General features: G+C 40.7%; 2 protein-coding genes across 3 annotated transcripts; both read right to left on the reverse strand.

The window, feature by feature from the left end:
- Positions 1 to 3,286: 3,286 nt before the first annotated feature.
- On the reverse strand, positions 3,287 to 5,140 carry LOC121375139 (major royal jelly protein 3-like). Its single transcript, XM_041502398.1, has one exon. The coding sequence runs from the start codon at positions 5,058 to 5,060 to the stop codon at positions 3,705 to 3,707; it is 1,356 nt and encodes a 451-aa protein (XP_041358332.1). The 5' UTR covers positions 5,061 to 5,140; the 3' UTR covers positions 3,287 to 3,704.
- An 8,773-nt stretch (positions 5,141 to 13,913) lies between these two features.
- LOC121375986 (GPI-anchored hemophore cfmA-like) lies at positions 13,914 to 16,307 on the reverse strand. 2 transcript variants are annotated; one of them, XM_041503736.1, is made up of 2 exons: positions 15,541 to 16,307; positions 13,914 to 14,528 (listed from the first exon to the last, which is right to left on the reverse strand). In XM_041503736.1, exons 1-2 carry the CDS (start codon positions 16,181 to 16,183, stop codon positions 14,083 to 14,085), a joined length of 1,089 nt encoding a protein of 362 aa, XP_041359670.1. In that variant the 5' UTR covers positions 16,184 to 16,307; the 3' UTR covers positions 13,914 to 14,082. The 2 variants fall into 2 exon arrangements, with proteins under 2 accessions (XP_041359670.1, XP_041359669.1); XM_041503735.1 differs by having other exon boundaries at positions 13,914 to 14,531; positions 15,541 to 16,306.
- Between the last annotated feature and the right edge of the window lie 438 nt (positions 16,308 to 16,745).

The raw sequence follows: 16,745 nt of genomic DNA on the forward strand, positions 1-16,745 counted from the left end.
TTCAACAAAGGCCATGATTTGTGTTATCCTACCTGTGGGAAGCGCAAATAAAATACCTCTTGCTGCCTGTCGTAAAAGAGTAGCCTATGTGGCGACAGCGGGTTTCCTCTAAAAAACCCAGTGTCAGAATGATCATATGTTTGACGTCCAATAGCCGATGATAAGATAAAAAATCAATGTGCTCTAGTGGCGTCGTAAAATAAAACAAACTTTTTTTTCTAGTAATGTCGTTAACCAAACTAAACTCGTAAACTATGTGTACAAGTTTCAACTTCTCGAATCTCAGATCTGCGATGTCTTATACATTTAGCCACAGACTAGAGTGATCTCCCTATTTGGGTGACAAAAAACAAAAGCAAAACAAAACAAAAACAAAACAAAACAAAAACAAAAACAAAAGCAAAAACAAACATCAACAACGTATGCGAGAAAATGAAGTTTTCTTGGGACGAGATTATTAGCCGAGGAACTGCTTTGTATTTTGAATAGCTGGAATGGCTTTGACTGAATTTGTGGATATTTGCTTCTTGATAACACTGGATACCACACACTGTCCACCTCAGCACCAGAAAGTCAAGCGGCATTTGCATAAAATGCATAGACATGGGTGTAATTCAGTCTCTTATCCCACGTAGGTTTGTTAATATTGAGGTATCAGGGGAGAAAGGAGCTGCAGAACAGGGGTTGTTCTTCTGAGGGTTCATTGTGCCCATGAAGGTAAAGTTTCTTGTAAAATGTGAGTGGCCTAGTGATATTTATAAAACTGCTACAGCAATTGTGTCTATATGGGAAAACATGGTGTAATTAATTGTGGTCTCAGACCAATTGTGTCTATATGGGGAAAACATGGTGTAATTAATTGTGGTCTCAGACCAATTGTGTCTATATGGGAAAACATGGTGTAATTAATTGTGGTCTCATACCAATGTATGTGGGCGGGACGTAGCCCAGTGGTATAGTACTCGCCTGGTGCCCGGTCGGTCTAGGATCGATCCCCGTCGGTGGGCCCATTGGGTTGTTTCTCGTTCCAGCCAGTGAACCACGACTGGTATATCAAAGGCTGTGGTATACATTGTACGTTATCCTGTCTGTGGGATGGTGCATATAAACATCCCTTGCTACTAATGGGGAAAATGTAGCAGGTTTCCTTTCTAAGACTATAGGTCAAAATTACCAAGTGTTTGACTCTAACAGCCGATGATTAATAAGGCAATGTGCTCTAGTGGTGTCGTTAAGCAAAACAAACAAACAAAATACGGAAAAACATAGTGTAATTAACTGTGGTCTCAGACCATTTTTGGAGTACTAGACAAAACTGTTCTTGTTTACATTTTTTCGCAGATCCGTGTATCACGAATTGTGACGGCCTAGAGAGCGGGAATTACCAGTCGTGTCTGGGCTGTGACGTGTTCTCCACGTGCGTGCATGGGCTGCTGTACGACAACCGGTCGTGTCAGGAGACACCGTGGGGTCTGTCTTGGGATGACAACAACAAGCGCTGCCAGAACTACAGCGACACGTGCCCCTTCATCATCGAGGACGACAACGACGCCACACAACACTGACGGGACAATGTCGCTCGGTTATTACGAACTATGTAGATTATCGACCGCTTTGTTATTTCGAATGCTTGTCGCTTTAAAATGCATTTCAATCTTACTGCTTTGTACATTATAGTAATTAAAGCATGTTAAATATTAGTGTGTAATATATTAGTGTGCTGATAATAAAAGTCAAGTTCAAATTCTTTTTTTGTTTTACGACTCATCAGCTGAATATATGACATATCATAATACAACATAGTTATACAATATTCATTCTAGCCAGAATAATCTGCCGTTCTCTCAGTTAAGTTTGTTTTACGACTCATCAGCTGAATATATGACATATCATAATACAACATAGTTATACAATATTCACTCAAGCCAGAATACTCTGCCGTTCTCTCAGACAGTCAGACCGGCCTCGGTTGCGTCGTGGCAGGCCATCGGTCTACAGGCTGGTAGGTACTGGCTTCGGATCCCAGTCGAGGCATGGGATTTTTAATCCAGATACCCGACTCCAAACCCTGAGTGAGTGCTCCGCAAGGCTCAATGGGTAGGTGTAAACCACTTGCACCGACCAGTGATCCATAACTGGTTCAACAAAGGCCATGGTTTGTGTTATCCTGCCTGTGGGAAGCGCAAATAAAAGATCCCTTGCTGCCTGTCGTAAAAAAGAGTAGCCTATGTGGCGACAGCGGGTATGTTTGACGTCCAATAGCCGATGATAAGATTAAAAATCAATGTGCTCTAGTGGCGTCGTTAAATAAAACAAACTTTACTTTACTTTCTCTCAGTCAAGTTTGTTTTACGACTCATCAGCTGAATATATGACATATCATAATACAACATAGTTATACAATATTCACTCTAGCCAGAATACTCTGCCGTTCTCTCAGTCATTGAGTCAACCCATTGAGCCTTGCGGAGCACTCGCTCAGGGTTTGGAGTCGGTATCTGGATTAAAAATCCTATGCCTTGAATGGGATCCGAACCCAGTACCTACCAGCCTGTAGACCGATGGCCTAACCACGACGCCACCGAGGCCGGTATGCTGCCGTTCTCTCAGAGATAACTCTGAAACGAAAACACGGAATGTCTGCCTACCACTGGGTAGGTAATGATTCCCGCTCTAATACAATATTTTAGATTAATTGAGGATGATTTTTGCCCCAATTAAACGAAAATGCTTGAATCTGTATAAAAACTATTATTGTGAGTTGAATGATGGAAATCAGAGGCGGATCTAGGGGGCAGGGGCCCGCCCCACCCCCCTAAATTTGCGACAGTTATATATTTTAGTTATTAATTTTCATTTTTTATGATCCCCCTCCCAACCTTCCCCAAAGTTCCCTTGGCATTTCGTCTCATGTCATTGGGCCCCCTAAATGGATTTTCTGGACCCGCCACTGGAAATAGGTGATTAAAAGGTTTCAGATCAGCTCATTTTGCCCACCTTTGAAGATTTGCTCCAGCACGAGGTGTGCAATTGATTTCAGTCTCGTACGGGTTTTTTTATGGTGTGATGTTATAACTTCCATAATTTTACTCACACTATCAATTGTAATCCATGTAAAAATGCATATTTATTCGTCTTCAACTCTGTAATAGCTGTTTGACAGTAATACAAATATGAATATAAGTTTGTATTCAGCATCAGGCATTTTCGTTTAATTCGGGCAAAATCAGCCCTTCCTCCCCATGAACCCACTCTCCCTAAAACAATGGTCCAGTGTACCAAAACAAATGCATACATCTTTATTGTGCGCACCTGAGGTACTTTATATACAAAAGTTCGATATAACAAATTTTGATTGTATTTTGCATAGGTCTGTACAGCATAAAGTACCGTTACTCAACATACGAAAACCCAATATAATAATGATCTATACGTCATGCGGTATCACGAGTATTCGAGATACACAAGCTAAACTTTGACGTGTGTATGTGTGTGTATATATATATATATATATATATATATATATATATATATATATATATATATATATATATATATATATCGAGATACACAAGCTAAACTTTGACGTGTGTATGTGTGTATATATATATATATATATCGAGATACACAAGCTAAACTTTGACGTGTGTATGTGTATATATGTATATATCGAAATATAAATGTTCCAGTTCTCAAAACGTTAATTATTTCACAACATAAACAACAAATGCAAGAACCGAAATAGTCAACAAAAACAAACACGAATGTGTATTTCGCACAGCATAGCTTATGTCACTTGTTTGGGATCCATTGTACGGCTTCAAATAGCTGTCTTCGCCCACATACACCTTCCAAATAAACATTGTGGGTGCATTGAAGATTATGCTATCGCTGAGGTAGCGCACAAATTTTGATGACGTAAACCACAAGTTCTGTTCCGTATCGATGGTGAGTGAATCCACCCACCTCATCTGTTCCGCGTCTTCGCCCATTTTGATTTGGGGTACGTGTCCTGGGATGGGTCCAGGTGACAGACTCAAAAGGGAGGCTACTTCCCAACTATACAAAGCGTCCAGACTGATGCCTCCGTAAAACAAGTTCTTCTGGCCAAGCAGAAGTCCGCGTGAATGAGCAATCCTGTTACCCACTCTAGAAATGTGCCGATCAAGTATGGACGCATAAGCCTTGTCGTTCAGAGTAAGGGAAGCATTTCTCAAAATACGAGTGAAAAATTTAGTCTCCAACTGATACAGGCCGTATCCCCCTAGAGGGCTGTACAGAATGTAGTCTCTCTGAGGAGACATGGCTATTCCGTCCACCCCCGCCGACACCTTAGCCAGCCTGATCGTGCTGCCCTGGACCGTGATGGTGTGATTTCTTATCTCGGGCAGGAACGACTTGTGGCTGAAGCTGTACGAGACGTCGTCATCGAAGCTGTAGAAGACGAGCCTGTTTTCCAGGTTGTTGGTGATGAACGCCCAGCCCGACTCCGGATCGATGACGATGTCGGCGAAGAAGCTGTCGTTGTGCGTGGCCACGTTGTCAGGGAAGACGTGCTTCCTCACGACCGTTTCGTTTTCCATGTCGTACACGATCAGTTTGGGCGGACAGAGGACCTTGAGGCCTCCCCACAGAGTGTTTATCCGCCCGTGGTCGATTATCCACATCCACCCTTTGTTAGGGTCGACAATTATGTTCTGCACCGCCTGGAACCCGTCGCAGTTTCCGACCTTGTTCATCTCCCAACTGGGATACGGTTCGAGGACATATTCTCCGTCTTTCTCGATAATCTTGTTAACCGCTGACGGCACGCCTTGACTGATTCGGGTGACAGTTACATACGTGTCATTCTTGTACACAGCTATACCCGAGATAACGTTCGTAATGGCATAATAATCGTAAGCGATAATGTACTCCTTTCTCATCGTTTTGTTTGGCCAATTGTAATCGATTTTCGTCCATTTGTACACAACGGATGGGCGCGTTTTGTTATCCTCAGCACTAAAAGCTGCATGTAGTATGTACATACAGGACACGAGAAACACGAAACATCTGGCCATCTCGCAAACTAAGAATTCAACTTGCTACACTTAACTGATCCCAGGTTATATATCCCGCATGCCAGCTACGAGCTAGGCGGTGTAATGTATTTATAGTTGCCGGTAATAATTTCAACCTTCAGCGTTTCCACAATTATACCTTCGACCTCTTAAATAGTTATGACCTTTCTTTTCATGACAAAAGTAACTGCCAAAAAATGTAAGCCTACAGGAGTTGTTTCCCTTCAGTTGGAAAAATTATTTTGTTGATTTATTTATGTCTTTCCATTAATGTAAATCAGTGTGTTGTAGTGGTGTCGTTAAACAAACCAAACTTTTTAACTAGTAATGTATTTTTATTATCCGATGGAGAGTGGTGATGGATGCGGATGGGTGGTCCGTGTCAAATTAACTACCTGAACGTGAATCATCCACTCCTCAGAGCAGGCACGTGTGTAGGAGTTTTAAAAATGCGCACACACGCGCACACGCACGCACACACACACACACACACAGAGAGAGAGAGAGAGAGAGAGAGAGAGAGAGAGAGAGAGAGAGGAGAGAGAGACAGAGAAGAAGACAGACAGAGAGAGAGAGAGAGAGACGCACACAGAGGAGAGAGAGAGCACACATCACAGATATACACACACATACACGTACACGTACACACAGAAATACACACACGCACGCACACACAAACAGAGAGAGAGAGAGAGAGAGAGAGAGAGAGAGAGAGAGAGAGAGAAAGAGAGACAGACAGACAGACAGACCGAGAGAGAGAGAGAGAGAGAGAGAGACACACATCACAGATACTCACACACATACACGTACGCGTACACACATACACGCACACGCACAAATACACACACACATACACGTACACACACACATACACGTACACACACAAATACACACACGTACACATACAGACAAACGCGCGCACACATACACGTACACACAGAAATACAAACACACATACACATACAGACAAACGCGCGCACACATACACGTACACACAGAAATACAAACACACATACACATTCACACACATACACGTACACACACAAATACAAATACAAATATACACACCACGCACACACAAACATACACATACACACACAAACACAAAACACACACACACACACACACACACATCGAGCACGCGCCTGCAGTAGTCCGAGAGATGAGAGAGAGAGAGAGAGAGAGAGAGAGAGAGAGAGAGAGAGAGAGAGAGAGAGAGAGAGAGAGAGAGAGAGAGAGAGAGATGAGATGGAAGAGACAAGGAGAGAGGCAGATAGGGGAGGGGCAGGCATATCGACAGACAGAAGCAGATGTGGTAAATAAACGTGTGTATACGTCTGCGGGAAGGCGTATGTAAAACACCCCTTGCTACTATCAATAAGAGTTGACTCTGTGACAACAGCGGGTTTCTCTTCAGATTTCAGACCAAGCGATTCGTAACAAACGTATGATAGGCACCAAACAATCGTTTGAAATGTTGATTGACATTATTTTTATTTTCCTACTTGTGAAATAATACAGTTACATGGCGTAACAAGTCGTATTCATCGACGTTTTGAAGTCGGTATAACACTCATTCCCCAGTTAAAGTTGTGTTTCTTGTTTAGCAAGACCACTATAGCACATTGATTCATTATTTCCCATCGGCTGTTAGATGTCAAACATTTAATTTTAATAATTCTGACAGACTTCAAAGGAAAAGCCAACTACATTTCATTTTAACTTATTTTCATGCTTATATCCAATTAAGGTTCAAGCGCGCTGTCCTGGGCACACACCTCGGGTATCTGGGATGTCTGTCCAGGACAGTGGGTTAGTTGTTAGTTAGTTAGTGGTTAGTGAGAGAGAAGAGGGTGTAGTGGCCTTACACCTACCCATCGAGCCCGTAAGAACTCGCTCTGCGTTGGAGCCGGTATCGGGCTGCGAACCCTGTACCTACTAGCCTGTAGTCCGATGGCTTAACCACTGCGCCACCGAGGCCGGTAGCCAGGTATATTTTTACGTGAGCAGTATGGGATCTTTTATATATTGTTTTCCCACAGACAGCACAGTAGGTACAACGGTTATTGATACACCAACCGCGTGACATTCTTTAGGACGGGGATAAAATGAATCCATCCAGGGATTTCGACCCAGCTACCCAAGCACTTTAGGCAAGCGCTCTATCGTTTCAGCTAGATCCCATAGCGCCCCAACCCCACTCCATTCTAGAAGATGACGCCATTATCTTTATTCTTGACATGGACAAGCGGGGATGAGATCAAACCCAGCACTTGTGTCCTGTCTCTTGGATCTAATCTATGAAATCTAATTTTCTTACCTCATGGATCTTTTGCATTTGGTCTGCCCTGTGTGTGTGAGGGCCCCGAAACGACGCACGTGATCAGTATGCCTGTATTTTCACATTTAATCAAATATTTTGTCTGATTTCAAATATTGGCTTTTGGATCCAAGCTGGTTTCATTTCCGCTAGGGCTATATCGGCGACAGCATGTCGTATTTCCAGACGGTGTAAGGGAATATAATGACATATGACAGGAATGTTGCAGCCGCTTGGGGGAGGTGGGACCGAGGGCAGTACGCCCCCCCCCCCCTAATTATCCCAAAGTGTATATAAGAGACTGTTTTGACGTTGCTAATATTGTAATGTGTTTGCAATTAAACGAAGCTAACGACTAAATTACATATTAAATACGTTTTGTTTTAAATACCAGTGTATATAGAATAAATGCATTTTTGTGTTGTTAATTTTTCGTAGTATACCAAACTTGATTTTACGCACATCCCCCAAACCCCCCACCCCAATAATGTCGTACGGAAACGAAGTTTGATCTCGTGCAACAATTATTAAGACATTAAAGGAGCTCAATCACGGATTTAGTGGGCCTTGTTTCTCTAAATATGCATTATAAATGAAACTTACATTCATTTGGAATACCAAACCTAGTTATTTTATGTACCAAAATATTTTAATTGAACTACGATCGAGGGAATTCCATGATACGCTTCAATTTTAAAATTTGGAACTCTTCTTGTGACGAGACATGAAAAAAAAAAAAAAAATAGACTCGTAGTGATGAGGCTATATATACGACAACCGTATAATGTATTTTTGGAATTTACTTGGCAAATGAGGGCCGGCTATATACATGGCAAATAATAAAAAATATATTATTTCATGACGAAAATAACCGCGAATATGCTGAAATAAAATAATAAACAGTCTGAACACGAACTCACCATTTATTATTATTATTATTATTATTATTAGGCGGGTGTGCAAATTATTTTGACTGGTTCGCAAAGTGGTATTTCGGTTTTAATGTATAGCGTAAAAAAAAACAGTGTACTGTTGCATGTTTTGTCGTCCAAAGGTTGGCTAATTATTACCCAGTTGACTCCAGTTTTACGTGCAGGGACAAGTTCAGCCTGCCGTTTGTGCGTGTGTGCACGCACGTTAATCTTGCATTTTTATAGCCAAAACTCCTCCAGATAAAACACCGCCCCTCCACCCCAAAAAGGTAGTAGTAGGCTAATAATAATAATAATAATAATAATAGTAGTAGTAGTAGTAGTAGTAGTAGTAGTAGTAGTAGTACTAGTAGTACTAGTAGTAGTAGTAGTAATAGTAATAGGAATAATAATTGTGTATTATTATTATTATTATTATTATTATTATTATTATTACATGTATTATAATGTTGATAAAATCACGTCGCGGTGGGGTGGGGTGGATGGGAGCGGTTGTTACAAAAACATTACATAACTTTAGAGGGGGACCCGAGAGTGGTCTCAGCTTTACTAGTAGCCTATAAAAAAAATGTATTTTGAGTTTTATTGTCCCTTGCAATTTTGAGCATTTGAAATGTGACTAAATACAGCAACATAATCTTTTAGTCATATTTATTTACGGTAAAATTAACTGTTTTACAAAATTTACGTAAGCAGCCTCAAAATTGCAATCAGTGAAAAATTATTAAGTATATTTATTTATTTCATCATCATCATCATCATCATCATCATCATCATCATCATTATTATTATTATTATTATTATTATTATTATCATTATCATTATTATTATTATTATTTATTTATTATAATTAATTTTTCGTTAGTACTGTAGCGACAATATGACGCTATTCATATATCTATGGAAAAAGTACACAAAAGGGACCGCGAAATTCATATACTCTCCCATCCCCACGCCTGTTCAGAAAATGCACTGTTCGTACAGTACTTAGTATGTATTCCTCCTGTTCCAGATGGTTCGGTAATATAGATCAATCAAATACATGTACTTATTTACCGCCTATATACATTTTGGCTGTGAATATAGCCAGCCCTCGTTAGTGGAGGCTATAGACACGGCCTTCGTATATATAGTAACATCGTATATAAACGCCGTCTAGTTCAGAGTATTCTTTTAAAAATGTAACAATTCCAATCCCAAGTAAGCTGTTATGGCATATTTTGTATAATAATGAATCTGACAAGGTGGAAAATGACGGTGTTTGTGATCCAGATGTTTAGAATTTCTCGCGTATGACTAACGATACATTTACCTATAGATGCAAAGGCCTAACTAGTGGGGATTGTCGACGTTTAACATGCTTCTGTTACTAAAATAAATTAATGTATAAGTGTATTATTATTTAGTACATGTTTTAATTATTTTTTAATAACTTATTTTCATTGGGGGTGGGGGGGTGGTCCTATTTACTCTACGTCGCAGAGGATGGTCAAGCGTTTTCGTGACCCGAGCTTGGTAAATCGTTTCGGCACTGCGGTTATTCGGGGAATGCCCGTCACGTGACTCAAAATAATATGTTACACCTCTGCTTTCCAAATAGCCGTTATTTTTCTCAGAATTATGGACCGTACCCATAATTCAATTATTTTTATAAAATATCAATAATAAGTGTGATATGGTGGTTATGTAGATGGTTCAACACAGTACTTTTAGGTACAAATCAAATGTATATATTGTTATATAATACCTTGTTGGGTCAATAATTAGGTCAACCATCTGTGAGAGAGCGCGTTTAATATTTTAAAAAAAAGAATATGTATTTAATGTGTAATTGTAAAATAAAATAAAAATAAAATAAAAACATGTTTTTATGGTTTGAAAGCACACACTAAAGTGTTTTCCACCCACTACCCCCCCCCCCCCCACCCCACCCATCGGACATAAGGCTGGTAGGCACTGGGTTCGCAGCCCGGTACCGGTTTCCACCCAGAACGAGTTTTAACGACTCAATGGGTAGGTGGCGAAGTTGAACGTAGGATCTTTAAGTGAAGCACGCTGTTCTATACTGTTCTACTGGCACTTTTGTAACATTACGCCGAAACATTGTTGCTAAGCCACCTAACAAAAGGGTCTCCAAAAATCTTTGACAGGGTGGGGTGAGGTGGGTAACACGTCCAGCTCAGTTTTGATGTCTATGAATATGGACTGACACACATTACAGGAGACAAAAGTCGTACTGTTCAAATACCCTTGAACCAACTTATTCCAAGTGATCGAACGTATGGACACGCCTCTGGGAATGATATGTTTTTCCAGTCATTGAACTCCACTTGACAATCGATAACCGTATTTGAGTTTTCTTGTAGCAGTTTTACGCAGGTTCGGCGCTCATTAGGAATTCGTAGCCGTGGGCTTCGTGCCCGCGAAAATCTAGAGAGACGACACTGTCAGATCCGTAAACCAACAGTCACAACCGTCTGCTGTGAACTCGTCACAGGTACACGGTGTATCAATTTCAACAGCTCATCACTAACTTATGACTAGCACGTCTTTCTCTCTCTCTCTCTCTCTCTCTCTCTCTCTCTCTCTCTCTCTCTCTCTCTCTCTCTCTCTCTCTCTCTCTCTCTCTCTCTCTCTCTAAGACATCATCGGGTTGATTTCTTATTCTAATAAACGCTTCAACTCAAACAGAAAAACACAGCTGAGAAAAGCGGCCCAAGGCCAGTAACCTTTAACCACCATACATTCCTTACAGATGAGGTGTGTGCCCAAGACATTGTGGTTGAAAACAAAAGTAATACTAAAAAATATCATGTATTATTTGCAATTCGAGAACAGCTGCCTTAATACTAGTAAACTCGTTTGGTTACCGCGATTTAGAAGTTGCAGTGCATGACTGTCGCCATTTTGAATTTTTTTTGTTTTGTTTAACGACACCACTAGAACATATTGATTAATTAATCATCGGCTATAGTTGTCAAACATTTGGTAATTCTGACACATAGTCATCAGAGCTATAAAAAAAAAAAATCGAATGCAGCAAAGGATCTTTTACATGCAGTTTACCACATACAGGATAGCGCATACCACGGCCTTTGATATACCAGTCGTGGTGCATTGGCTGGAACGAGAAATAGCCCAATGGGTCTACTGACGGGGATCGATCCCAAACCGACCGCGCATCAAGCGAGCGCTTTACGACTGGGCTACGTCTCGCCGCTGTAGCCAGTTTATGTTATGTATTTGAAACCAGACTAAATAAATGGGAGAAAATAACAAGGTGTCCCAACTGCCCTTGATGCCCCAGGACAACTTGGGCAGTTGGGGCATTTTAGGCTGCTACACCCACCCACCCGCACACACCCACCCTTTGTACACGCGCCTGAATGTACCCGATAAGCTGCCTGTAAATGGCCTGTAAGGACAACAGCCAGCAGCCAATAAGGCCAGGCGTGAGTAGAACTGTTCTTACCCGCGCGCATCCATTTTGCATCAGTACAGAAATCAATAGCTTTTCCATTTCCCACTTTGTGGAATAATTTAAACACAAGGCCTTAAAAGCTCAAAATATTGGTATCTTATAGATTGACGTTCTGTTGCTAACGGGCATCCATATTTGAGAATTTCCGCCAAATCGAAACATACAATAACCCAGCTCGTCCTTCGTAATGACTATTAGTAAATGGAGGTGTCGACCAAGTCCAATTGACTTGAAATTCAAGTTCAGACGGATGCGGAGGAGGGCAATTTAAAGTTAGACCCTTGCTAATTGCTTTATTTTTCACTTTTGTTTGATTCAGTTAAAGGGACATTCCTGAGTTTGTTGCAATTTACAAGATGTTATTGATTAACAGAGACTTTTTAACGATTGTACTTACATATCAAATATAGTTTTCTACATAAAATATTAGTGGCTGTATATTAAACGTGTTTCTTATCGTTCTAATATTTGTATTAGGTTAAATTTAATTTTATTTCTTAAAATATTTTTGGGGGGGTTACGTACGAAATTATTTGAAGAACTATTAAGATGACCAGAAACACATTGAATAGACAGACACTGATATTCTAAACAAGAAAATATATTTAATATGTAAGTTTAATCGTAGAAATATTTTATTAGTCGGAAACATCTTACAATGCAGCAAACTCAGGAATGTCTCTTTAATGTTGGTGTTATTTCACTTACGTTTATTTTCGTAAAGTTGACGGACCACAAACAAGAACAATTATCCGAATAAAAGGGTAGACCAGTTTTACGCCTTTATACCCATAGTCCCCGCAGTTATCGCATGGCACCTTGTAGAATGATGACCGGCCTCGGTGGCGTCGTGGTTAGGCCATCGGTCTGCATGCTGGTAGGTACTGGGTTCGGATCCCAGTCGAAGCATGGGATTTTTAATCCAGATACCGACTCCAAACCCCGAGTGAGTGATCCGCAAGGCTCAGTGGGTAGATGTAAACCACGTGAACCGACCAGTGATCCATAACTGGTTCAACAAAGGCCATGGTTTGTGCTATCCTGCCTGTGGGGAGCGTAAATAAAAGATGTCTTGCTGTATGTCGTAAAAGAGTAGCCTATGTGGCGATAGCGGCTTTCCTCTTAAAAACAGTGTCAGAATGACCATATGTTTGACGTCCAATAGCCGATGTTAAGATAAAAAAATCAATGTGCTCTAGTGGCGTCGTTAAATAAAACAAACTACTTTTTTACTTGTAGAATGAACAAAAACGAAGAAGAAAGAAAGAAAGAAAAAATGAATGAATGAATGAATGAATGAAATAAACGCGAAATGAAACCCCCCAAAAAGACAGAAAACAGACAAAAAATTATTCATCAGAAATATAACTATAAGGTCAATAAATTATTTCCAAATAAGAAGAATTGTTTAGTGACTAGGTGTTCGTGTAACTAAAAGTGTGTTTGCCGGTTACTATTCTGTTATTACTGCTGATGCACACTCGTTCATATGTCCACGAGTCTTGACAAGAAATGGGATTGCATTATTAAACAACAAACGGAATAGCTTGCAGGCATAGCCCATTGACCTACAGAGAGATAGAGAAAGAAGAGGAGAGAGGGAAAGAGACAGAAAGAATGAAAGAGGGGGGAGATAGAGGGAGAGATAGAGGGATATATATATATATATATATATATATATATATATATATATATAGAGAGAGAGAGAGAGAGAGAGAGAGAGAGAGAGAGAGAGAGAGAGAGAGAGAGAGAGAGAGAGAGAGAGAGAGTTTTATGTAACGACGCACTCAGCACATTCTATTTACAGTTATATGGCGTTAGACATATGGTTAAGGACCACACAGATATTGAGAGAGGAAACCCACTTCATGGGCAACTTTTTTCGATTAGCAGCAAGGGATCTTTTATATTACCATCCCACAGACAGGGTAGTACATACCATGGCCTTTGATATACCAGTTGTGGTGCACTGGCTGGAACGAGAAATATCCCAATGGGCCCACCGACGGGGATCGATCCCACACCGACCGCGCATCGAGCGAGCGCTGCACCACTGGGTTATGTCCCGCCCTAAGATATATGCAATGATTTACGTTGATCTAAAAATAACAATGCCCTAATAATGACTGGTAGATAACATCTGCTTTATTAGTTGTAAGTGTTTATAGTACAATTTTGTATTCAATACAGCTGCTATAAACGAAGTGAAGTGCATTTAGGTATGTTTCAAATAAAACTGAAAACATAACTTTTAATGTAGTCTAGAAATATAAAACCAGAACAGAACCATTAATCTTGTCTGGATTTTACGAAATTGGCAAATATCTTCAAAAAATTATCAGCTGTTTTTCTCATGTTGCCGTTCTTCAAAAACCCGAGTCTGTATCCATGTCCTTTCCCGTGTCCCCAGTCCTTGTGTTTCTTTTTTTCCTGCTTTTTGTCATCCTTGTCAGAATCCTTTTCAGAGGCTTTTTTCCTTTCTGCAGCTCTGGCAGCGGCCCTCATGGCAGCTATCTTCTTTGCCATCTCCTTCCGCTCCGCCACGCTCTGAGATCTCGCCTCCGCAGCTTCATCTAGCAACGCTCTGATCGTGTCCTCGATTTTGTCCAGCGCCTTCTCCACCTTCTGCTGGATGTCTTCGATGTCTCCTCTGAGGTTGGTGAGTAGAGTTGTCATCTCTTCCCGTCCATCGCGCGCCTTCTGCTTCAGAGCTTCCAGAGCCTTAGCATCCGAGTCTACTGGCGAAAGGAAGAGCATGGATGGGTCAGAGTAGAATTAATAGACAAGGAAAGAAGGAAATGTTTTATTTAACGACGCACTCAACACGTTTTATTTACGGTTATATGGCGTCAAGCATATGGTTAAGGACCACATAGATATTGCAAGAGGAAACCCACTGTCGCCACTTTATGGGTTACTCTTTTCGATTAGCAGCAAGGGATCTTTTATATGCACCATCCCACAGACAGGATAGTACAAACCACGGCTTTTATTACACCAGTTATGGTGCACTGGCTGGAACGAGGAATAGCACAATGGATCCACCAACGGGGATCGATCCTAGACTGACCGCGCATCAAGCGAACGCTTTACCACTGGGCTACATATTGCCCCTGATTAATGGAAAAATGCCTAATTGATATCGTTAAAATAGTTAAAACAGGAAAGAGGAGGTAGTCGCAGAATACATATTGCTTGAACGGGGTTCTTTTTTCTTGTTCAGTCCATTTACATAATTATGTATTCGGCGTATGTGCGCCTATATAGTGGACTGTCAAATGGCATGCGATATGGTGCAGTAGGTTCGATTCCTGCAGATTGACTCTTCGTGTTTTTAAATATATATATATATATATATATATATATATATATATATATATATATATATATATAATATTTCGATATATTCGGACTTACTTATAAAACTGTAGACAAGTGGGTTAGATATACCTTATTAAAAATCGACTACGTTAGGAAATTATTATAGTTTTCATGATAAATAAATTACATGGTCCAAGTCGTCTAAAATAAATCTACATTTAGCCGCATCGTAGAGTAATTACTTTTATTTGTATTGTATAAAACGTATTTGTATGTATATGTATCTGTATATGTATATGAATAAACTAAATAAACTAAATTCAAATTGGACATTGCAATTTTAAAATATATACCCGGTAATCCTATTGTTCGCGTGTGTATAACTAGCTTATTGCCACAAAGTAAATCTCGTTTATTCATCCTTACCAGCAGTTGTTTGTGTGCCGCTGTCTGCCATAGAAGTTCCTGTTTCTGACGTTCCTGTCCCAGATGCCCCTGTCTCTGACGTTCCTGTCCCAGATGCCCCTGTCTCTGACGTTCCTGTCTCTGACATCCCTGTGTCTGATGTACCTGTCTTAGATGTTCCTGTCCCAGATGTCCCTGTCCCTGGCGTCCCTGTGTCTGACGTTCCTGTATCTGACGTCCCTGTGTTTGATGTACCTGTCTTAGATGTTCCTGTCCCAGATGTCCCTGTCCCTGGCGTCCCTGTGTCTGACGTTCCTGTATCTGACGTTCCTTTCCCTGACGTCCCTGTGTCTGACGTCCCTGTCTCAGACGTCACTTTGTCTGACGCTCCTGTTCCTAGCGTCCCTGTGTCTGACGTCCCTGTCCCAGATGTCCCTGTATCTGACGTTCCTGTCCCAGACGTCTCTGTTGCCGACGTGTCACCTTGTGTATTCGTGCCATGATTTCCAATATCAACTGGAATGTCTTGTCTCTTCTGCAGTGTCTCCAGCTCTCGTGCCAAGTTCAAGGCAAGACGTAGGTCGTCGTCGCTGATCCTCGCCGGTGTACACTGAGTCCACAGAACAGCAGAAAGGAACAACACCAAGAAGCATACATTCTCCATTGTCTCTTTCCTGTTACGGTTTGTGATTAAAAATTCAACAAACACAACCGAGTTAATATATTGGGTGGAAAGTCAGCTTTTTGCGTCAAGCATGACAATAATGCTTCACTTCAGGCATCTTGCTCAGTGAAGGATATAGTTCGTGAACACGTTTCGATGGTATCTAGTTTATATGTTTTCTATTTTATCCCTGCCCACGCTTTAATATTTTTATCTAAAGTAAATCAGAGAGAATTAGGCTTTCTTTATATGGCTAGCGGTGTTGTTGTCGTTTGATATTTTTATTTGTTGTTTACTTGGTATGACAAATCGGCTCCAACTCGGTGACGGTGATGTTTATTGACGTGTGTATTTGCCTTCATATAGATATGCCACGATTTTACACTATGCACCCTATAGAACTGACGTCAGGACATCGTCGAATGATATGAGTTCGTGTTTGTATTCTGACAAACTAAGATACAGTTACGTAGGAAATGTTTCACTATAACGTTAGGTCATCAAAATCTAGTATGAAAAATGTAACAGGGAACATAAATATTAAAAACGGAAGTGACAGAGT

Source organism: Gigantopelta aegis, chromosome 6 (assembly GCF_016097555.1).
Source record: "Gigantopelta aegis isolate Gae_Host chromosome 6, Gae_host_genome, whole genome shotgun sequence".
NCBI lineage: Eukaryota > Metazoa > Mollusca > Gastropoda > Neomphalida > Peltospiridae > Gigantopelta > Gigantopelta aegis.

Coding starts and splice junctions, on each gene's coding strand:
- LOC121375139 (XM_041502398.1), bottom strand. CDS start 5,060: ATGGCCAGATGTTTCGTGTTTCTCGTGTCCTGTATGTACATACTACAT.
- LOC121375986 (XM_041503735.1), bottom strand. CDS start 16,183: ATGGAGAATGTATGCTTCTTGGTGTTGTTCCTTTCTGCTGTTCTGTGG. Junction 14,532..15,540: donor CGGCACACAAACAACTGCTG/GTAAGGATGAAT, acceptor TCCTTTCGCCAG/TAGACTCGGATGCTAAGGCT.